This window comes from Staurois parvus, unplaced genomic scaffold (genome assembly GCF_062004578.1).
Source record: "Staurois parvus isolate SC_StPar_1 unplaced genomic scaffold, SC_StPar_1.0 ptg000136l, whole genome shotgun sequence".
Classification (NCBI taxonomy): Eukaryota; Metazoa; Chordata; class Amphibia; order Anura; family Ranidae; genus Staurois; species Staurois parvus.
The window spans coordinates 8,287,508-8,310,763 of NW_028317932.1; the positions used below are offsets into that span (position 1 = coordinate 8,287,508).

Below are 23,256 nucleotides of genomic sequence, written 5' to 3' on the forward strand. Positions count from 1 at the left end.
GTTGGATAGCTCTCCAAAGAAGAGAAACCCATTCTGAGCACTTGTACATAGTTACAGGAAATTGTCCTCAGTTAACAAATCCTTGTATCCCTCATCCCCATCCAAGTCATCATCTCCTAATAAAATCCAAAAAAAAAACAAGTTCAAGAACTGTTTACTGTCTCTGGAGTGCAAGGCTGGAAGGAAATGTGTGTTGCCTGTCTGTGCAGGACTATAGGGGTACCCAAAACTCTAGCCACTCCTAAGGGGGTAGTGCTACACAGATGAATGCTGAGAGCTGCAAAGGGTGGTAATTCTGGAAGTTCATCCCACATTTTGGCCATATTTCTGAATAAGAAGCAGACAGCTACATAATGTTTTGCATTGGTCATTGACTGCAGGTCCCTCTCTGAAAGAAGCTCATACAGGGCAGCAGAGTTTACCTATACTACATTTCTACCTTGAAATTCTGTTATCAAAATAGTGTCAAACAAGATTTTGCAGTTTATTCTTTAAAGTAGAACATTGGGTAAAGTTGCTTAGATACCTTTTCAGGTATTTCTAGCTGCTTGTGCAGGTAAGTATATGACAGTCCAGCAACCCCTATTTTTGGAAAGTGGGAGAAAATTGTGCTAACTTCTTGCTGTGAGTAATGTAGTTTATATGGGAAGGGTGATGATAGATAAGAGGAAGGACACTAGTTGTCTCTCACAGTGTAATTCTTCAGAAATGTGTCTCTGCGTGGCTTAGCAGCCAATGACAGGACACCATGTGCAATGTACTTGCTGTGCTGTGCTATTTAATGTAGGAAGATCTGCCTGGTGAGCCAGTTTCTATTACAAGGGATAGAGGGCAAGCTATAGTAAAAGGCAAGAACAAAAGGGGAGCCTAAAATGTTACAACATTGCACATTATCTCTGATTAATAAATGGAATATTATAATAATATTGAAACAACATTTTTTTCCATTTGGTATTGTAGTAATGAATTACAAAGGCCTGAGCATATTAAGGCCCAGTGGGCTCCTTATTTAGTTCAACCTAGATGGAAAACTTTAAAATCCATTAGCAAAAAATTTAAAGAAAGTAGAACATCTTTTTTCCACCTTAAACCAGTTAACAAAACACTAAAATGGGAAGCAAATTGGAAAATTTTTTATTTTGTACACATTGATCAAGTGCATGGATCCATTAGCAAATTTTGTTTTTAAATATTGTTTCATCTTCTAAAAAAATTATGTCCCTACACTAAATTATTGTCAGAAGATATCACTCTGTCAATTGCACTTTATCACACAGATCCTCTTAGGAAACTGTGTTTTCATAAAGTATTTATGTTTTAAATATCAAGAGATGCAAGCTTTTATTGGATAATGTCGTAGAGAAAGCATATACATTTCAGATTGTATTCATACATTTCTAGATCCAGTGACAGCCTTTTTGATATAACATCTGAGCAAAGACAAGACTCATCTATCAGTTTTTAAGCTTTCCAGTAACAAATATGAGCTGAGCTCAACTCAGAACAAATCCTGTATTCTATAACCCTTCGATCCAGATCTATATCCATAGAACAACACAGAACATCCCTGCTTTGCATCAGTCGTTCTTCAGAGGGTCTTTTTGTGGGTTTTCTCTCCTATAGAGTGAACCACTAATTTATATCCACTCTTCTGTGTCTTTCTTATTACGTTATCGTTTGTGCATTCACAAGATCAAAATATGCTCCTTGATTTGACAGAAGTTGTTGATGTGTTCCAAGTTCAATTATCTTCCCATTCTTCATAACGACAATAAGATCAGCATTCTGGACTGTAGACAGTCTGTGAGCAATCATGATACAGGTTCTTCCTTTCCTGGCTTGATCAAGAGCTTGTTGTACAACCTGAATGTGATAGAAGTTATTCGTAAGTAATACATAGTAACAGCTTCAAAACTTTTGAGACCTAAAAATGGGACCCATTTTAAAAACAAAGATAACCACCTCCATCCTCTCCCTTTTTGTGCTACCTCCTACCAAACAGTAGATATACATATATGATAAACAGCATATGCTCACTTTACTGATGTGGTTGTCAATACTTTTTTTTATCAAAAACATAAAACGTATGACATAACCACACAGCAGAAAAAATGGGGGCTAACAAAGGTCTTGTTTAGAGATGAGCGAATTATTCAAAAATTCGGTTCGGCTGATTCGCCGAATTCGCCGAATAAATTCGCTTCGAGCCGAATATATTCGCTGCGAATTTAACTTATAAAAAGGGTGTTTCTAGGATTCAGAGAACCTTTATATTAGTGCAGAACACTGTACCTTTAATTTAAATGCCCTTGGAGTCTGCTGGGGAAGAGAAATAATACTGTCAGTCAGTATGACATGCAGATGAGTGCCGTCGATCTTAGAATCACCGCACACTTCACTCATTTGGGCAGTCACGGGGCCAAAACCAGAGTGTGGAGCCACAGTGTGGCGGTGGAGGCAGCAGCAATGGGAGGCCATACAGCACCCTATGACAAAATGGAACCCACCAGCAGTGTGAGGAGACCTGAAAGTGGCACATGGCAGAGTGTGGCGATGGAGACAGCAGCAATGGGAGGCCGTACAGGGACCCATGACACACTCTGGACCTGGCAGCAGCATGAGGAGGCGGTACAGGGGCCCATGACAGATTACGGGCCTGGCAGCAGCATGAGGAGTCGGTACGGGGGCCCATGGCAGATTACGGGCCTGGCAGCAGCATGAGGAGGCGGTACAGGGGCCCATGGCAGAGTGGCGGAGCGTAAGCAGCTAAAATTGAAGGCCATACAGAGGCCTATGTTAAAAAGTCCCCCCAGCAGCAGCGTGGGGAGACGACTATCAAGAGTCCAATGGCAGAGTGGCGGAGCAGAAGCAGCTTCAATTGAAGGCCATACACAGGCCTAGGTTTAAAAGTCCCTCACAGTTAATTCCAATAACGAACTCTACTCCTCCGTGCAATCTACTTACGAGACCCTGGGCAGGTCTGGGTCCAATTTGTGGTAGAGACTGGTTTTGTTCAGCCATGCTTGAGCGAGTAATAACAGGTCTGTGCTGCCCTTTGGTGTCTGGCTTAATGCGCACAACACTGAACGTCCCAGCGTTTGTCAACGATTTGCCGTTAAGTGATGCAAACCCGCTGAACCACGTTCATGAGGAGCCGGTACAGGGGGCCATGAATCAGTATGGACCTGGCAGCAGCGTGAGCAGACGACAGAGGTACATGGCGCAGGGTGGCGGTGTAGGCAGCATTATTCTGAAGCCATACACAGGCCTAGGTTAAAAAGCGGAAGCCGTCAGCAGCGTGAGCAGACGACAGAGACACATGGCGCAGGGTGGCGGTGGATGCAGCAGTATTCGGAAGCCAAACACAGGCCTCGGTTAAAAAGCGGAAGCCGTCAGCAGCGTGAGCAGACGACAGAGACACATGGCGCAGGGTGGCGGTGGATGCAGCAGTATTCGGAAGCCAAACACAGGCCTCGGTTAAAAAGCGGAAGCCGTCAGCAGCGTGAGCAGACGACAGAGGCACATGGTGCAGGGTGGCGGTGGATGCAGCAGCAATGGAAGGCCATACAGCACCCTATCACAAAATGGAACCCACCAACAGTGTAAGGAGACCTGAAAGTGGCACATGGCAGAGTCTGGCAATGAAGTCAGCAGCAATGGGAGGCCGTACAGGGACCCATGACACACTCTGGACCTGGCAGCAGCAAGAGGAGGCGGTACAGGGGCCCATGGCAGAGTGGCGATCATATATTGTCGTACTTCCATCCATAAGACGGAACAACCTGCGAACCGGGAGCTTTATTGCCCTGACCCGCTGAGCAGCTTCTGGGATACCCAAGAGGCCCATGGCAGAGTGGCGGAGCGTAAGCAGCTTCAATTAAAGGCCATACAGAGGCCTATGTTAAAAAGTCCCCCCAGAAGCAGCGTGGGGAGACGACTATCAAGAGTCCAATGGCAGAGTGGCGGAGCGGAAGCAGCTTCAATTGAAGGCCATACACAGGCCTAGGTTAAAAAGTCCCCCCAGCAGCAGTGTGGGGAGACGACTATCAAGAGTCCAATGGCTGAGTGGCGATCCGGGAAGTCAGCGTTGTGATTGCAGATGCAATGCAGAGATTCTATGAGGTGATGCCGTGGGTGCGAAGAAGATCATATACCGTCGTACTTCCATCCATAAGACGGAACAACCTGCGAACCGGGAGCTTTATTGCCCTGACCCGCTGAGCAGCTTCTGGGATACCCAAGAGTTTGGCTTCTGTGGGGAATATGGTTGAAAACTGAAACTTAAAGTCATGTTGACGGAAGGGCACCAGTGTCAGTGCTCCGGAGGGAATATAGCTTCAAAGCTGACACTTAAAGGTATATCGACGGTCAGAGACCACAGGAAGTGGAGCTTGCGTCTTAAATCGACTGAATGTGGCAGACGTGAAACGTCTACGGGCCGTATATGAAACGGGTTGTTCCTCTTTCTGGAATAAGTGTTGGAAATGGCCACTCTTTTTGGTGTGGCGTTTTGTCTATTTAATTCCGATAACGGACTCTACTCCTCCGTGCAATCTAGTTACGAGACCCTGGGCAGGTCTGGGTCCAATTTGTGGTAGAGACTGGTTTTGTTCAGCCATGCTTGAGCGAGTAATAACAGGTCTGTGCTGCCCTTTGGTGTCTGGCTTAATGCGCACAACACTGAACGTCCCAGCATTTGTCAACGATTTGCCGTTAAGTGATGCAAACCCGCTGAACCACGTTCATGAGGAGCCGGTACAGGGGGCCATGAATCAGTATGGACCTGGCAGCAGTGTGAGGAGACCCGAAAGTGGCACATGGCGCCGTGTGGCGGTGGAGGCAGCAGTATTCGGAAGAAACTTTGATGCGATGCTATACCTTAGTAGATTGTGGAAAGTCGACAAGTCAAGCGTAACTGTGTACATTACAGAAAATCTTAACAAGACAACCAAACATGTGGCCAAACCGTGACCGATACAACAAGTTAACAATGTAAGAAACAGGTGGGGGCCAAACCGTGGCCAATAAATAAACAGTCCACCTCATTGATGAGATGGACAACACGTGTCAAATAAATATTTAAAAAAATTGCTATTCCATCGGTCTGGAACGGGTCGACTATAAATAATTAAAAAGTTTAAATTCATGTGACAGTGGTCCAGCGACGTATAAACAATTTAAAAACACCAATTCATGAGGGGCCCGACCAGCAGAGTATAAGTCATTAAAAAGGTTCAATTCATGTGACGGTCGTCCAGCGAAGTATAAATAATTTAAAAACCCCAATTCATGAGGGGCCCAACCTGCAGAGTATAAGTCATTAAAAATGTGCAAAACATGAGTCGGCCGACCAGCAGCCTCTCAATAAAATATATATACAAATGTACGGATCAGGTGGAGGTCTTCCATTTGTCCCTAATAACATGTTTGGGGCATGATTCATGGCGGATTTAGTCAGTTGTGTCAGGAACTGGTGGTTTGAAATCCAGACTAATCCACGCCTGATTCATTTTCACAAACGTGAGTCTCTCCACACTTTGGGTGGACAGTTGTGTCCTCCGCGGAGTTACAATACCTCCTGCCGCACTAAACACGCGCTCCGATGCCACGCTACTGGCCGGGCATGACAGCCTTTCAAGGGCAAATTCAGCTAGTTGGGGCCAAAGGTCAAGTTTCGTTGCCCAGTAGTCAAGGGGATTGTCTACCTCGGTTGGCAGGGTGCTGTCCAAGTAGGCCCAAGCCTGTTGTTTGAGGTCCTGCTCCAGGTCCACCTGATGCTGCTGCGGCTGGTTAGTAGTTTCCTCACTGCGCTGGTGAAGAAAGCTACTCATCATCGACTGCAGACTGAGGCAGCCGCTGCTGGTGGAGCTGCCACTGCTCCTACCACCCCACCCCTCCCCTGCTGCCATGGCAGCGGAATGCGAGCGCACAGGGCCCACAGTGTCTGAGGATGGACGTTGGGGCAGAAAGGCAGAGACCAACTGACTACATAGGTGGTTTTTATAGTACTTTATTTTGGCCTCCCTCTCAGCAGGTGTGAAAAAGGCCACCATTTTGGAACGGTAGCGAGGGTCCAACAAGGTGGCCAGCCAAAAGTCATCCCTCTGTCTGATGGTTATTATTCGGCTGTCGCTACGCAAGCAACCGAGCATGCTATGGGCCATTTGTGCCAAGGAATGCGAGGGACTCCCTGCCTCCATCTCCACAGCATACTGCCATGGTGCGTCTGGGTCCTCTGTCTCCTCCTCCTCCTCTACCAGATGCTCCTGCTCCTCCACTCCTGTCCGCTGAGTGGAAAAACCACCCATTTCACTCAATAATTCCTGAGCACCAATGTCCTCCTCTACCTCCTCCTCTTCTTCCTGTCCTGCCCCCACAGGGGTCATGTGGCGTTGAGATCTGTGCGCCACGTCTACCGCACCCTGACCAGCCATTGTTAACAGCATTTGTTCCAGGACGTGCAACAGAGGAATGACGTCGTTCGTCCCATAGTCCTGCCGACTCACGAATAGCGTGGCCTCCTCAAAGGGCCTGAGCAAGCGGCAGGTGTCACGCATGAGCTGCCAATGGCTGACATCTAAGTTACACAGGGGAGTACCTTTATCCGCTTGTAACATCAGGAAATCGGTGATGGCCTTTCGCTGTTCGTAAAGGCGGTCTAACATATGTAGGGTTGAATTCCACCTTGTTGCAACGTCGCAGATCAGGCGATGCTGTGGAATTCCGTTCTGCCGCTGCAGCTCAAGGAGGGTGTGCTTTGCGGTGTAGGAATGGCTGAAATGCATGCAAAGTTTACGTGACATTTTAAGGATGTCTTGCAGTGGGATGGTGGATTTTAGGAACCGCTTGACAACCAAATTGAACACGTGAGCCATGCATGGCGCATGGCACAACCTTCCTTGACGCAGAGCAGACACCATGTTCTTTCCGTTGTCGGTCAACATGGTTCCGATTTTCAGTTTGCGCGGAGACAGCCATCTGTCGATTTCTCTGTTCATTACACCCAGAAGTTACTCCCCTGTGTGACTACGTTCGCCAAGGCATACCAGGTGCAGCACAGCGTGACACCGTTGCGCCCTGCACATGTGATATGCCGGTCGGGTAATGGGACTTGGCACGGGGGTGGCGGCTGAGGACACGGCGGAAGAAGAGGTGGTAGAGGCGGACATCTTTGCTGGACCAAGGACGTGCAAACGTGGAGGCAAAAGCGGCGTGACCTGTCCAAGTTGCTGGTGCGGCTGTGCCGGCACCACGTTCACCCAGAGGGCCGTAAATTACATGTACTGTCCCTGACCGTAGTTACAGCTCCACACGTCGGCGCTGCCGTGCACTTTGGAAGAGACCGACATGCTCAAAGACTGGCCCACCATCTCTTCTACATGTGAATGCAGGGCTGGCACTGCCTTTTTGGCGAAGAAATGCCGGCTTGGCACTCTCCACCGCGGCTCGGCACAAGCCATCATTTCTCGGAAAGGTGCTGAGTCCACCACTTGGAAAGGGAGGGACTGCAGCACCAGCAACTTGGACAGGAGGACGTTCAGCTTCTGCACCGTCGGGTGCGTGCTCGCAAACTGTTGTCTCTTGGAAACGGATTCCAAGAAAGACTGCTGACGGAATCCGTGAAGAGGAGTAGCAGGAGAAGGAGCATCTGAACGAGCGGAAGATGCCAACGAGCGACAACTCACCTCAGCAGAGGTGTTGGAGCCTTGACTGGCTGATAGAGGGCGATTGACGTTGGGTGACGGAGAAAGTAACGGAGCGGGTGATGGAGCGGGGGCTGGGGCAGGCAGAACCGCCGTATCTTTATCACGGTTTTCCCAGCCACCGAATGGCGACGCTGCATATGCTGACGCAACGCTGTAGTCCCAACATTGGCCCCCTGGCCACGCTTGACTTTCTGGCCACATAGTCGACATACGGCTACGTTTACTTCCTCGGGCGGCTTGACGAAAAATTGCCACACCGCCGAGTAGGAAACTTTGCCCCCGCTACTCCTCACTGGCTGACTGCTACTTCCTCCGTGCACACCGGCACCACTACTGGCTGTGGTGGTAGGCTGCAGTGGAGCTGGTGCTCTACTCCGTGGCCGTTTGGCTCCACTGACACTGCTGCGACCCTGCTGCCTCCTGGGCAACCCACCGACTGTTTTGCTCGCTGGCAAGCTGGCACCCTCTTCTCCTGATGATGCGGAAGCAATAGCCTGATGACGACGAGACTGCCAAGTGCGATCAGCCTCATCATCATCAATTAGGGTCTCCGCGTCACTACTAGCCCCCTCGGCTGCGTGTGGGTCAGGAGACAGACCTGTCTCTAGACCGGCTACCGAGCCACTCTCCTCGCCAGTACTTCTTCGCCTGGCTGCTGAAGAGGCGGATGTCTCCCCCCGTTCCTGACCGCCCTCTGTTAGCTCTTCCTCACTGTATAGTGGGGCTGAGCCCACAGCATGCGATACTTCGCTTGGTGAGGGAACACCAAAGGACAGGGGCAGGTCGAGGACACGTGATTTCAGTGGGCTTGCTCCCGGGCCATGCCAACTAACGGTTGTGTCTGACGTACCCACCGACCGTTGGCTGTAGGTGTCAGAGGTGACCTGGGAAGAGGAAGACGACCGAGTCAACCAATCGATGACGGCAGGGTTGTCGGTGGAGACACGACCGCTGGATGACACCGGGAGCACTGGCCTCTGGCTGCGACTAGTGCTGCCTCGACCCCTTCCTCTGCTGCCACGTCTGCTCGCTCGTGAAACATTGCCTCCTCTGCCACTCCTCTGCGTGTTGTCTGACATACTCTTTAATTCAATAAGCACCCCAAAAATAAAACCGGATTTAACTCTTTGAACGTACAATAGTGGTTGTGAAGCAGAAAGTCCGTTTATTTAGCACAATCGGTCAATTGCAGCTTGCCGTTGGCTGGAAACTGTACGTTTATGTCACTGGAATGCACTAATCACCCAAAAAATATTACCGCCACCCGGCGTGTAAATGGATCTAACTCTTTGAACATACAATAGTGGTTGTGAAGCAGAAAGTCAGTTTATTTAGCACAATCGGTCAATTGCAGCTTGCCGTTGGCTGGAAACTGTACGTTTCTGTCACTGGAATGCACTAATCACCCAAAAAATATTACCGCCAGCCGGCGTGTAAATGGATTTAACTCTTTGAACGTACAATAGTGGCTGTGAAGCAGAAAGTCAGTTTATTTAGCACAATCGGTCAATTGCAGCTTGCCGTTGGCTGGAAACTGTACGTTTATGTCACTGGAATGCACTAATCACCCAAAAAATATTACCGCCACCCGGCGTGTAAATGGATCTAACTCTTTGAACGTACAATAGTGGTTGTGAAGCAGAAAGTCAGTTTATTTAGCACAATCGGTCAATTGCAGCTTGCCGTTGGCTGGAAACTGTACGTTTCTGTCACTGGAATGCACTAATCACCCAAAAAATATTACCGCCAGCCGGCGTGTAAATGGATTTAACTCTTTGAACGTACAATAGTGGCTGTGAAGCAGAAAGTCAGTTTATTTAGCACAATCGGTCAATTGCAGCTTGCCGTTGGCTGGAAACTGTACGTTTATGTCACTGGAATGCACTAATCACCCAAAAAATATTACCGCCACCCGGCGTGTAAATGGATCTAACTCTTTGAACGTACAATAGTGGTTGTGAAGCAGAAAGTCAGTTTATTTAGCACAATCGGTCAATTGCAGCTTGCCGTTGGCTGGAAACTGTACGTTTCTGTCACTGGAATGCACTAATCACCCAAAAAATATTACCGCGACCCGGCGTGTAAATGGATCTAACTTTTTGAACGTACAATAGTGGTTGTGAAGCAGAAAGTCAGTTTATTTAGCACAATCGGTCAATTGCAGCTTGCCGTTGGCTGGAAACTGTACGTTTATGTCACTGGAATGCACTAATCACCCAAAAAATATTACCGCCACCCGGCGTGTAAATGGATTTAACTCTTTGAACGTACAATAGTGGTTGTGAAGCAGAAAGTCAGTTTATTTAGCACAATCGGTCAATTGCAGCTTGCCGTTGGCTGGAAACTGTACGTTTCTGTCACTGGAATGCACTAATCACCCAAAAAATATTACCGCGACCCGGCGTGTAAATGGATCTAACTTTTTGAACGTACAATAGTGGTTGTGAAGCAGAAAGTCAGTTTATTTAGCACAATCGGTCAATTGCAGCTTGCCGTTGGCTGTAAACTGTACGTTTATGTCACTGGAATGCACTAATCACCCAAAAAATATTACCGCCAGCCGGCGTGTAAATGGATTTAACTCTTTGAACGTACAATAGTGGTTGTGAAGCAGAAAGTCAGTTTATTGTACACAATCGGTCAATTGCAGCTTGCCGTTGGCTGGAAACTGTACGTTTCTGTCACTGGAATGCACTAATCACCCAAAAAATATTACCGCCAGCCGGCGTGTAAATGGATTTAACTCTTTGAACGTACAATAGTGGTTGTGAAGCAGAAAGTCAGTTTATTTAGCACAATCGGTCAATTGCAGCTTGCCGTTGGCTGGAAACTGTACGTTTATGTCACTGGAATGCACTAATCACCCAAAAAATATTACCGCCAGCCGGCGTGTAAATGGATTTAACTCTTTGAACGTACAATAGTGGTTGTGAAGCAGAAAGTCAGTTTATTTAGCACAATCGGTCAATTGCAGCTTGCCGTTGGCTGGAAACTGTACGTTTATGTCACTGGAATGCACTAATCACCCAAAAAATATTACCGCCACCCGGCGTGTATATGGATTTAACTCTTTGAACGTACAATAGTGGTTGTGAAGCAGAAAGTCAGTTTATTTAGCACAATCGGTCAATTGCAGCTTGCCGTTGGCTGGAAACTGTACGTTTATGTCACTGGAATGCACTAATCACCCAAAAAATATTACCGCCACCCGGCGTGTAAATGGATCTAACTATTTTGACGTACAATAGTGGTTGTGAAGCAGAAAGTCAGTTTATTGTGCACAATCGGTCAATTGCAGCTTGCCGTTGGCTGGAAACTGTACGTTTCTGTCACTGGAATGCACTAATCACCCAAAAAATATTACCACCAGCCGGCGTGTAAATGGATTTAACTCTTTGAACGTACAATAGTGGTTGTGAAGCAGAAAGTCAGTTTATTTAGCACAATCGGTCAATTGCAGCTTGCCGTTGGCTGGAAACTGTACGTTTATGTCACTGGAATGCACTAATCACCCAAAAAATATTACCGCCACCCGGCGTGTAAATGGATCTAACTCTTTGAACGTACAATAGTGGTTGTGAAGCAGAAAGTCAGTTTATTTAGCACAATCGGTCAATTGCAGCTTGCCGTTGGCTGGAAACTGTACGTTTATGTCACTGGAATGCACTAATCACCCAAAAAATATTACCGCCACACGGCGTGTAAATGGATCTAACTCTTTGAACGTACAATAGTGGTTGTGAAGCAGAAAGTCAGTTTATTGTACACAATCGGTCAATTGCAGCTTGCCGTTGGCTGGAAACTGTACGTTTGTGTCACTGGAATGCACTAATCACCCAAAAAATATTACCGCCAGCCGGCGTGTAAATGGATTTAACTCTTTGAACGTACAATAGTGGTTGTGAAGCAGAAAGTCAGTTTATTTTGCACAATCGGCAAACTGCAGCACCAACTGTGCACGACAGCCACCAAAAAAAAAAGGGTGTATGTCACTTTAAATTTTCAATTCTTTGATAGCTGTGGCCCTAAGTAACGATTCTGTGTCCCTGAGTAACGATTCTGTGTCCCTGAGTAACGATTCTGTGTCCCTGAGTAACGATTCTGTGGCCCTAAAGTCTCTGTGGCCCTAACTCTGTCCCTTAATACACACAGGTCTGTCTCTCTTGAATGACCGGAGGCTAATGGAGAATTCTAAGATGGCCGCGATTTATAGCTCCACCATTACACAGTGCTGGCTGGCTGCTGATTGGCTAATGCGATCACATGTCATGAATGCATTATGGGTCAGCGCGCCTTGTCTGCGCGCCTTCCCAGAGATCCCCGCCCCATCTTCTCTGTCCATTTTCTCCGTCGCCGCCATTTTTGGGAAAATTCGATTCGTGCATCCGAAGTTTGCTAATTTTCGGAATCGTCGCGAATAGAATTTTTCCAAATCTTCGGAACAAATTCCACTTCGTCATGTTCGATTCGCTCATCTCTAGTCTTGTTAATAGCATCCAGAAATCCATAATTTTGTAGTCAAGGTTAGAATATAGAAACAAACATGATACATTAAATCTAATTAGATGTTCTAATTAGATATTAATTATATTTAGCACCCTCCTAGATAGGTGCTAGGTTTATATAGTGTAGATAGATTTATTTTGTATTTTGATAGGTAAATATAGTTGTCACACTGTAGACATTGTGGCTGTAATTGCTGCTAGGTAAAAGCATAACTTGCACACTGTAATCAGTACTGCTGTGTTCTGCTAGTTAGGTCTGCTCAGTGTCATCAGCTGCATCTAGGCTGATAGCCCCCTCTGCATCCAGAAAATTTGAGAAGTTTCTGGATAATAGGTGTGGAGCTATGCAGATGGAAGTATGAATATTGATACAGCCCTGGCCTATCCCAGAGAGACTGGCTCTGAGAGCATGCTGGGTAACTGTATAAATTCTGTCACATTGGGCTCTGGGTCTTTCCTGTATAGCCTTGTTCCAGCATGGAGAGGGCATGCTGCCATTCTAGGCAATGCTGCTGGATTTACTGCCATAGGCCTCAGGTGGGCAACCTGAAGGTCTGAATGCTGAAACCTGAGTTCTGCTAAAGCTGACTAAGGGGCCGTTTACTGACGAGCTGGTCTGGTAGCACAGAGGAAGGCAACCTGCTGCTCTTGGGCCTTGTGAACACAGACACCCCTAAAGGATCTGAGAGACTGTGTGCTACGTAACCCCCTCTGGTGCTAGGGAGTCAGCCGCGGTTCTAGCTGAAGGGGACATCAGCTGGTGTCCCAAAGAGCTTTGTCAGCTTAATCTACCTAAAGGGTCTCCTCTCTAGTTTGCTACTACTACTACTACCTCCTTAAAGCTGAAGTCTACTGTTTGTTTCAAGCACAGACTTCATCATAGCTTATCTGAAAGAATACCTAAAGTCCTCAACTGTACATAGTTTCAGTTTTTGGAGTATTCCACCTAATTCCCCATCCCTATCCAATTTCTCCAAAAAAAAAAACAACAAAAACAACACCCCTAGACTGTTCATTGAAGAAACGTGTGAATAAGCATATAAGTCTGGCTGCGGGCAAAGCTTTTGGGGAAGACCTGGACTGTATTCCTGTGGCTTCTACGGGAGTAGCACTACATATACAAATCTAACTATCAGAACTAAATGAAAGACAAAATTGGAGGAAAGAAGGATTGGATCTGTCCTTCCAAAACAGAAACAGGAGCAAGACATTATTACTAGAGTTTAGATTAACAACTTGTGACCAGGCCATTGCATACAGCTGGGGGGGAGCTACCTTGATTTGAGGAGACATACCTATATGTCTTCCCACTCCTCATGCACGCCCTATAAGGCACGCATCAGCATGTGCTGTAATTGCTGTGTACAGGGACAATTAAATTGGCCTTCTACCATGTGATTGCTGTGACCAATTCCTTGTATTCAGTTTTAAGGACTTGTAAGCTGAAGTATATTAAAGTGTTTGGGCTACACCCTCCGTCTGATGATTATTGTCACAGGGACAGTAATTGAAGGGAAATCCAAAATTTTAAAGTTGTCCCCAGAACAAAAGGTAATGAGAAATTTTCCAGTGGGCACACCTGTTCTGGGAACAACTGTCTAAGACTAAAAAGAAGGTGGTTGAACCACATTTTTATTTCACCCTTCACCACCGCCAAGTGGCCAGTTTAGTAGAATGGCAAGACTTTTGTGGACAGATACAATGAGTCTATCACCATCAGCAAGCATATTGAAGGAAGCTTCCTCTTCAATATAATAACAACGTGGGGGAGAGAAATCTTCTACAGATTCCATCAACCCTGCTTCCACTTCCTCTTCATTCCCCTGTGATTCAGCATTCTCTAGGCCTGCATATCAACGTTTGACTTTGATTGGGAAACAGGAGCAGGAGAAAAGACAGGGCTCTAGAGAGAATTAAAGTGGTAATGTGTCATAGAAATTGTGATATAAAATTCTGTATTTTTTTTAAATAGACTGCTTGTTGTGTGCCTGAAATAGAGCTGTAATCGAATTCTGAGCTCAGTGTTAGGGCTGGTTCCTGCTCCTGTGCAAAAAATGCATCACCGCTCTGAAGATGAGTGTTGTATAGGCCTTTTGGCTCCCTTTCACTTGGTCTCTGTCATAGCCCTGTGGGGTACTCATAAAGTAGAGCGTGGGAGTAAGGATAAGTTTGTCCAGTAGGAGTACATGGTAACCCAGAAGTAGACCTTCCTGCAATGAATCTTCATGGCAAAAGGGAGGGAAGAGGTGCCTAATAAGATTTCTAGGCGGAGATTTAAAAAGGGAAATCAGTGGTGTGATGCAACACTTGGTCATCCATCTGAGACTGTGCTCTACTTGGTTGGATTTTAGCACCAGATGATGCAGAGTGGGGTAGGGCTATAGAGCAGAGATCCAGGGGGTGTGTGTTAACAAGTTACTTGTACTGTACAATTAGGATTACATTTTGTCAGTAAAAAATTAATAAAAACATTTGCTAAGTTTCATTCTCACCTTTTCACTTTCGTTGTCCAGTGCCGAGGTGGCTTCATCAAGCAGTAATAGTTTTGGAGCTCGTATAAGTGCCCGGGCTATAGCAATTCTTTGCTTCTGACCTCCTGACAATTGAGTTCCCTTGCCACCAACTGGTGTGTTATATTTCTGGAGACAGTATAAGAATTGTGTGATATATTTAGTATTTTACTATAAAACACATAGATTTAAGATGTTTCTTAAAGGCTAGGAAAGGATCTTTTTTCCCATCACCCAGACAATTGCTAGGGCACCAGTGTTGGACATAGATACTGCATGTTGTAATTCCTAGAGACACAAAAAGCTGGGTGGAAAGTCAGGTGAACAGAGCAGATGAAGGTTTTCTCCTCCAATACGAAGTTTCTGTTCCCTATTGTAGAGTCACAAGACCTCAATAAGGATGCTTTCTTCATATAGAGCTGTATCAAGAGCTTCAGCAAAACATTGCTGATGATGTCACAGACTGTAATGTCTGTTTCTGGTGACAATAGTGTGCAGGTTAGGAATAAATGGGAAAGTTATTGGTGGGATATTCTAGGAAACATGCACTAATAGCAACAGACTTTGCATATCCTGTCAGGGACTGACTCTTGACAGTGCATTTGTTCACATTGCACAACAGTGATGAGCAGGGGCAGACTGACCATTTGGAAACTCGGGCACTGCCCGAGGGCCCGGGGTCAGTAGGGGGCCCCATGAGATACCCCTGGTACCTTTTTCATAGGCTTTTTTGAGTCTGGGCAAGGATACAGGGGCCCCATGATCCCCTATTGCCCAGGGGCCCCATGAGTTGTCAGTCCGCCCCTGGTGATGAGTGTGAAAAGGGGGCCCCAAACTACCTTTTGTGCAGGGGGCCTTCTGCAACCTATGATGGCTATGGGCAGGCATTGCTTTAAAATCCAGCCTTCCATCTACATTTGAAAAACAAAGTTTTGCACTTCTGACTTACCTGAATAAAGGAAAAATCTCATAACTATTATTACAGTTTGGTTCAAAATTATTTACCTTTGGCAGCTGTTCTATGAAAGAGTGAATATTGGCTGCTCTGGCAGCCTCCTGTATTTCCTCCATAGAGACCAGACGAGAGTTATCCCCATAGGCGATGTTTTCAGCAATGCTGCAGTCAAACAGCACAGGTTCCTGAGACACAATGCCAATTTGAGATCGGAGCCATTGGACGTTTAGTTTTTTCACATCAACATTATCAAAAACCTAGAAAATGGAGAGTAAAATTGTATGCTTTTAAAATTATGAATTGGTAATAATTACATGAATTATGTTATTAAAGTTAATAATAATATATACGGTTTACTAAATGATTCTAAACAAAGCTGTTTAGAGGCATTGCGTTTTTGAGACAGAACTATACTCCCTCCCAGCAACAGAAAAAAATTCCCAGCTCAATTTACCAACCAGCCTGCAACCAACTGGATTGTCCTGTCTAATAGTTCACGTTAAAAACAGGGGTTTAGTTTGCACACATTTGAAAACACATGCGTAAGCTGCAGAGCCCCTTCACGGCACTCCAATATTCTGCAGTTTCTACCTCTATAAATTTTGAGAGCCTCCATAATAGGAGCACAGGTAATAATGGATAGACTGAGGGCAGGTAAGCCTGGAGGGAGCCCCCCCTTAAAGCTAAAGGGGTGCACTGGACACCCAGCATATAGCACAATGGCTGCCAAGGTGTCCAGTGCATCCATTCACCAGTATATCAACAGTACAAAAAAATGTCAACTGCCCCAAGCTATAACTGGCCTTTGCAGCAAGGAGGACATGGAAGGGCAACACATGTCGAAACAACAACAGGAAACAATCCCCAGCTCAACTTACCAACCAGCCTGCAACCAGTAAATTGGTAAGTTGAGCTTGTATTTTTTTTTTTTTTTTAATCTTGGACCTGAAAACTAATGTATCATAATTTCAGTTGTTTCTTTTTTTGTGTGTAGCCCCTGTCCATGGTGCTCCACAGCTCCCTGGACCAAGCTGTGACAGTATACACAGCTACTCACACACAGCCATCCCGGATGCAGCTGCTATCATGGCCATGAAAATTGCAGAGTGGCATCACAGGGAGGAGAGAGAGAGAGAGTCTGACAAGCTTTTCTTGCAGCCATGGCTGAAGGAGAGCCTGTCCACCACCCAAGATACAGAGACACTGTGTGCATGGCTTCAGTGCAGTCTGTGAAACGAAGAGCCTGCCCAAGGAACTGTAAAAAAAATGGGAGGAAAACTCAGCTATGGTATATGAAGTGCACAACAATATTTTCTATGTAAGTGAATACATTTGGTCAGGTCTAGCTGTAACATTTGTAAGGGCCAAAATGAAATCTCAGAATTTCCAGTTTACAAATCTGGACCTGCCAGACAGGTGTGTTTCAGAAAACAACAGTATTCTGTCACAAGTCTCACCACTGCCCCGTGGAGGGGATCATAGAACCTCTGTAGGAGCTGAATAGAAGTACTTTTCCCACATCCACTGCTACCCACAAATGCCACAGTTTTTCCACTGGATATTTTTAGCGACAATTCTTGGAGCACTGGCACATCTGGACGTGATGGATAATTAAAGGTGACCTTACGCAGTTCTAAGTTTCCTTGCCATTTTTCCTATTAGCAACAAAAGAAATTGTAAGACAATATTGTTCCATAGAACAGTCATGAATAAGAATTATTTTCCCGTTTTCGGCTACATGACTTACCAGTTTTTGCCCTTGCTCATTGTAGCTGTCGATAATTGGCTCACTATTGAACAATGCAAACAAGTGGGAAGCTGCTGATTTGGCTTCAGCATAGTCAGGAGCAAATGACAACGTTTGCCCTACGGTCGTCGCACCATATGCCAGGAGAGAGAACACACTGCGAAGAAGTATTAGCATGCATTGTTAAATGAGAGGTAATAATGGATAGAACCATAAAGGAGAATAACCAGACCACTGATGCATTTAACTTTATTAGGTGGACAAGTAATGAATCAGGTTTCATGACTTGTCTCTGAATCTTTGTGGTCCATTGTGGACACCCTGCTCCAAAGAAAACATTTTTTTTTGGACAGAGCTCCGTTCTTTCCAATGGGAGCTTTCATGTTACGTCTTTTCTATTTAATGAGTGTCAGACAGAACAGGCAGTAATGGGAAATCTCTTGGACATTAACTGGACAAGATATGGAAACATTTACCTTCACATTCTGTCCATTACCATAATCTCTATTTTTACAATTTTAGTATAAATAGTATTGATATGCAAAATATTTCTTTCAAACTTCTTGGGCTACAGAAATTGGAACCATGTGGTAATTTACTAGACACCATGTTATTTCTAACCCTCTACTATCACTTGCTAAATACAGTAACACTGCACTGAATCAATTTGCTTGAAATTAAACTGTGGTCAGGCTATGGATTCAAGTATTTACATATTCTAAACGTGCAGTAAATGTACTTTAAAACAAGGTCTCATTGGTTGCAGGCACTGTGAAGCAATTCATCCTTAAATTTACAAACAGAAGCACTAATATTGTCCAAGTCCAGCTCACCCTTGCTGGCAGTGACTATGCAGCCTTCAATCTTCAAAATAAATACAGAGCAGAAGCTCTTGGAAGGGGGACCAAAGTAAGCTGAACTGCTAAGAGAACAACTTCAACAGCTCAAACTGTAAAGTTTGAACTTAAACTGGGTCATGGTGCCTGCAGTTACAGAGATCAGTAAGAGGTGGTTTTAAATCTAATTTGCTGCTTGTTAAAAATGTGTAAACACTTGAATGTCCATATCCTGGTCATAGGTTCACTTTTGCAATGCTCTGCTCTGCTCTGAGCTATTATCTTGACAGCCATAATGTCCAGTTAAACTTTCAGCTTAAATCACCTAAATACATTACAGGTGCATCAAAACAAAAAAGGTGTTGAAAGTCTTATAATTGTTTTTTTAGAAGACAAACAAAGTTGGAGTAGAAAAATTATCCCCTGCCAGCATGCTATAGAGAAGGATCCTTGCTCTTTGTGTGGAAGCAGTGGTCTCTCCACAAAGGTCCATTACACCCCTTGCCAAGTCACAGCTAGAGCTCTCCAATCAGAAAAGCTCATGATCAGTGCTGATTGGGGAGCTCATGTTCTGTCTTAGCTGAGGACTTGTAACTTTACAGAGAGACCACTGCTTCCACACTCAAAGCAAGGGTCCTTTCTTGCAGCACACTGGCAGGGGTTAGGCTTTTCTACTCAGGTTGTGGCTAGTTAACTGTAGGATTTTGCACACCTTTTGTTTTTAGGCACCTAGAAAGCACTTTAGTTGATATAAGCTTGGGCATTAAGGTACTAATAGACAGAATATGACAAACATTTTTTGGCATTTCAAGTGACAATTTTATGCCCATATGTAGTCACGTCTACCTTCAGGTGGCCACTGCTAGGAAAAGTGACTAGTCAGATAAGTTAACAAATATATTTCAGTGTGTACTATTCCTGCATATATGCCAGCTCCAAAAGAATCCTCTCTTCTCCTCCTCCTCCTGCTTTTCTCTATTTATATAAACTTTACACATCCAATCACCCTGTAATATCTAAAAGAAGCGTACTTTCTTTATACAATGAAGAATGTATAGTATAAATACTGAATCATATAGCAGTTTTAGTGGTGTTCTGAAAATTCCAAGGGCTTTTGTAAGGGAAAGGCTAGCACTGGTTCATTATCAACCAAACATTCTAATCAGGCATAAAAATTCAAAATGAACTGATAAACTTTCACATGTACCTTCTCCAAGTTGGACAGACTCTGTTTATGTAATGACTTACATTGTTTCCTTCCCTACAGATGAAATATAGCATAGAAAAAAAATTATCAATAGTGGAATTTACAAAATGCAATAAAATACTTACAGAAATACTTCTTCTTGATTCATCCTGCCAGTTTCAATCAGGTATGCCCCAAAACGGTAACTTATAGCATAGGTAAAATGTATGAATGACTGACTGAACGCAAAACAGAAGCCATACACTTGAGCTTTACGCTGAGAGTTCCTGAAATATCAGTTGAAAAAGTGACCGTTAAAATGTGATTGGGAGCAATGAAAAATGTAGTCATCTTTTAAGGAAATTTTTAATTGCTGTAATAGTGACAAGTTTGGAATACTCAATATTCAGTAGCATAATGAGTTAGCAAAATGCCTGCTGCAATTGACCCAGCATTGTGCAGTGGATGTTCATCAAATCTGTTGAGCCCAGGGGGGTATCTTCTTTTTATACAGTTTCTAATAACAAGGAACACTTAGAAACAAAAGGAATGCCCAAGTCAGAATGTAAATATGTGAAACCTTGTGCCTCCCTTGAAATTTGAGCAGCAGGAAAAGTTTATATAGAGCACAGACTGCAACCATGCAGGAAAGTAAAGAACTACTGGATGAAAAGAGGCAAATCATAACTTGATTTCTCTTACCCTACCTCCCTTTTAAAAAGAGGTCACTAATTATTTAATTTCAGATGCAACAACCTGAATTTGCAGTCACAAGAATGGTGACCTGTCAATAATGCACTTCCAGAATGAGTTAAGAGTACACATCTGTGTTTTAGAAGGTAAAATGCTTACTGTAATACTAACAATCATATAATTATAATAATTTGACCTGTAGGGCTTTTGTAGGCTTTCGGAGTACATCTCTTCAAAGGTTCCTTCTCTAGTCAGCGACACAACAGTCCGGATGTTATCCACTGCTTCCGTTGCAATCTGATCATTCAATCAAAAATAAATTGTTGAAGCTATTAGTTAATTAGATTTCATTGTTGCACTAGAAAACACAAACCCACTGCTCATAAATGTTTCCTAGTGACTGGGCCTGTTTATTTTAACAGATGTGTTATATAGTTAGAAAAATCCTTGTTTTTGGCACATTTGTACTTACAAATGACACAATAGGACAGTGGTGATCAAGGAAACCTTTCTTTACTTTAAAAATACCAAACTGTTAGCAGGAATGACAAAAATAAGCCTTATATCTGCCTATAAGTAGGGCTGGATTTCCAGCCAACATAAACCACGACCTAGGTCAGCACACATCAAAAGACATATTGTACTGTCAGTTAAATCTTCGTGTGTATGGTAAAAGGCCAAGTATATCTAAAGTCTTTTCTCCACTTCAAGGTAATCAAAAAGTCATTAGGATATCCTTTCTCAACATTTTTACCCTTGAGGAACCTTGGCGGTCAATGGAAAGAATGCCTACCCTTTCTTACAGTGTGGGTCAGACAGCTAAAAGGACCACTGGTGTCACGCTGCTGACTTTTCAAGTGTCATTGAACTTGGAACTCTGCAGGTACCATCAAATGGGAGGTCAATCGGCCACCATTTAAGAAAACCCTAAACAACCTCTGCAGGAAGTTAGGGTTTCAAGAAGTATGCCCTGGTCACAGGAGAGAAATCTCAGCAGTCATTGTTAACTTGTTTTTGAAAGTTCCTGGGCTCTTCTACCAATTCTTCTTTCATCTCTTGGTGAGTCATTGACCCACAACAAGTATGTGCATGTTAGGGGTTTGGACACCTGATCTACATTTTCATGTTCTAGTTCAGTCATTCAGTAGTAAAAAAAGATTAAGGATGACAGAACCAGAGGGGGAATTGATGGATGAAGTAAAGCAATCCTGATATGGCCAGTCAGCTCAGCTGTGAGCTCTGTTTATATTATACAGTGCACATACTCATCAACTAAAGGCTACCGTGTTTAATAATATACACCACCCTGCACTGATTGAATCTTTGCCAACCCTATAGAATAAACTTCAAGCTGGAGCCTTTAGTTATACCCAATAAAATGCCAAACCTATATTTTGCTGAGGCATGCTAAGTGTGACACTCTGTTTTTCTCTTCCCAAGGGTGTCTCCTAATTTTGACCTCCCTGTGGGAAGGAAGGCTTTGTCAGGTAAGCTGTATGGGGCCCCATGATTACTAATGGTAACCCTGCATGCTAGCCAATATAAAGCAACCCTCCTCCCATTCTGATTATCACAGCATCTGGCAAAACAGGTCTTCCAGTAACGACTATCTTTGTGGCTCTGAGATTTATTTATTTATTATTTATTTCAGGTACTTATATAGCGCCGTCAATTTACGCAGAGCTTTACATATATATTGTACATTCACATCAGTCCCTAACCCTACATTCACATCAGTCCCTAACCCTCAAGGAGCGTACAATCTAAGGTCCCTCACTCACATCCATGCATACACATATTAGGACCAATTTAGACAGGAGCCAATTAACCTACTAGTATGTCTTTGGAGAGTGAGAGGAAACCGGAGTACCCGGAGGAAACCCACGCATGCACAGGGAGAACATACAAACTCCAGGCAGGTAGTGGTCATCTAACTGAGTGCTGATAACCTCAAAAGAAGCTGATGGTAGAAGATGTGAAATTGTGTATGACAATAAAATATGACATTTTAGAACTACCTTTCAGCATGCTCCACCATTCAATTTAGCACTATTGCAAACTTTGAATAATACACTTTCTTTACTCCACAGAAATCTGTCTCTACCATGAAAGGGTCACTTGGTTGTGTTTGTCTCGAGGCCAAAGGTTCCCAGTACTCCCCTGTAACAATCATCTATAGATTTAGCTATGTAATCTCTCCTAATACATTTTTATTCATAAATTCATGTAGTATGAAATGCCCATGTTTTCACAGGCTTACTTGAAATACACATTTCACATTTTAATTGGGTTGAAAGCTACCCTCTTTATTTTAATATTAAGCAGCAATTAATTCACTTTATAGAAAGCTTATTCTAAATTGTAAGACTGCAGATTTAATGGCAGGATTACTGGAACCAGAAACTGCAAAAGCAAACAGTGCAACTGCACCTTGACTAATTTAAAATACGTGTGATCAAATTTGAGACTTGCTGCCTATAAATGACAATAAAACATGTATACCATTACCTTTCCAGCTTGCTGCAGTTCTTTTTTATTCCGATTAGCAAAGCCAGTCAGTGCTCTGAACTCAAGAAATCCAGAAGTAAGAAGAACAGGAGTAAGTGCTAGAACCAGCAAGGACAACTCCCAGCCAAAAACTAGAGCAATTACAATGCAGAGAACCATGCAAGCAAAGTTTTCTGCAATTAAGCCAAGTCTGGGGCCAGTTGCCTAAGGGAAAAAAATAATAATTATGATCAATAGCATACATATTCAAAATATAAAATCCTAAATCAAATCTCATGAGTATGGTTGGCATGTTATATATAAAATAGTTATAGAAAATATTTGCAATAACATACTTCGATAATCTGTACAATCATTATAATGTTTAATAAAACAATTGAATATGTGAAAAGCCATTTGTTTATAATCTATATCCATACACCATAAGATTATATTGCACTATGATAAGCTGTCTTTGTTGTAAAACCTGTGAGTGCCCTGTAATCTTACTTATATTATATCTAATTATAGTATATTATATACCTACTAAAGTTGAAACAATGAAAAAGATAATCATTAGTGCAATATGTCCATCTTATCACAGATCATGTATAGATTATTAATTAAAAAG

General features: G+C 43.9%; 1 protein-coding gene across 4 annotated transcripts in view; it reads right to left on the reverse strand.

Annotated features, from left to right (window-relative positions):
• Nucleotides 1-1,111: 1,111 nt before the first annotated feature.
• LOC149465934 (ATP-binding cassette sub-family B member 5-like) overlaps nucleotides 1,112-23,256 on the reverse strand; it is a 78,722-nt gene continuing 56,577 nt past the window's right edge. For all 4 annotated transcript variants that reach the window (XM_089673159.1, XM_089673158.1, XM_089673160.1 and 1 more), the window contains 8 exons: nucleotides 22,647-22,850; nucleotides 20,335-20,435; nucleotides 19,592-19,732; nucleotides 17,424-17,580; nucleotides 17,134-17,331; nucleotides 15,727-15,933; nucleotides 14,704-14,850; nucleotides 1,112-1,863 (listed from right to left, as the gene is read on the reverse strand). In XM_089673159.1, the coding sequence (XP_089529285.1) occupies nucleotides 1,666-1,863; nucleotides 14,704-14,850; nucleotides 15,727-15,933; nucleotides 17,134-17,331; nucleotides 17,424-17,580; nucleotides 19,592-19,732; nucleotides 20,335-20,435; nucleotides 22,647-22,850 (1,353 nt within the window). In that variant the 3' untranslated portion in view covers nucleotides 1,112-1,665. The remainder of the gene's footprint in view (nucleotides 1,864-14,703; nucleotides 14,851-15,726; nucleotides 15,934-17,133; nucleotides 17,332-17,423; nucleotides 17,581-19,591; nucleotides 19,733-20,334; nucleotides 20,436-22,646; nucleotides 22,851-23,256) is intronic.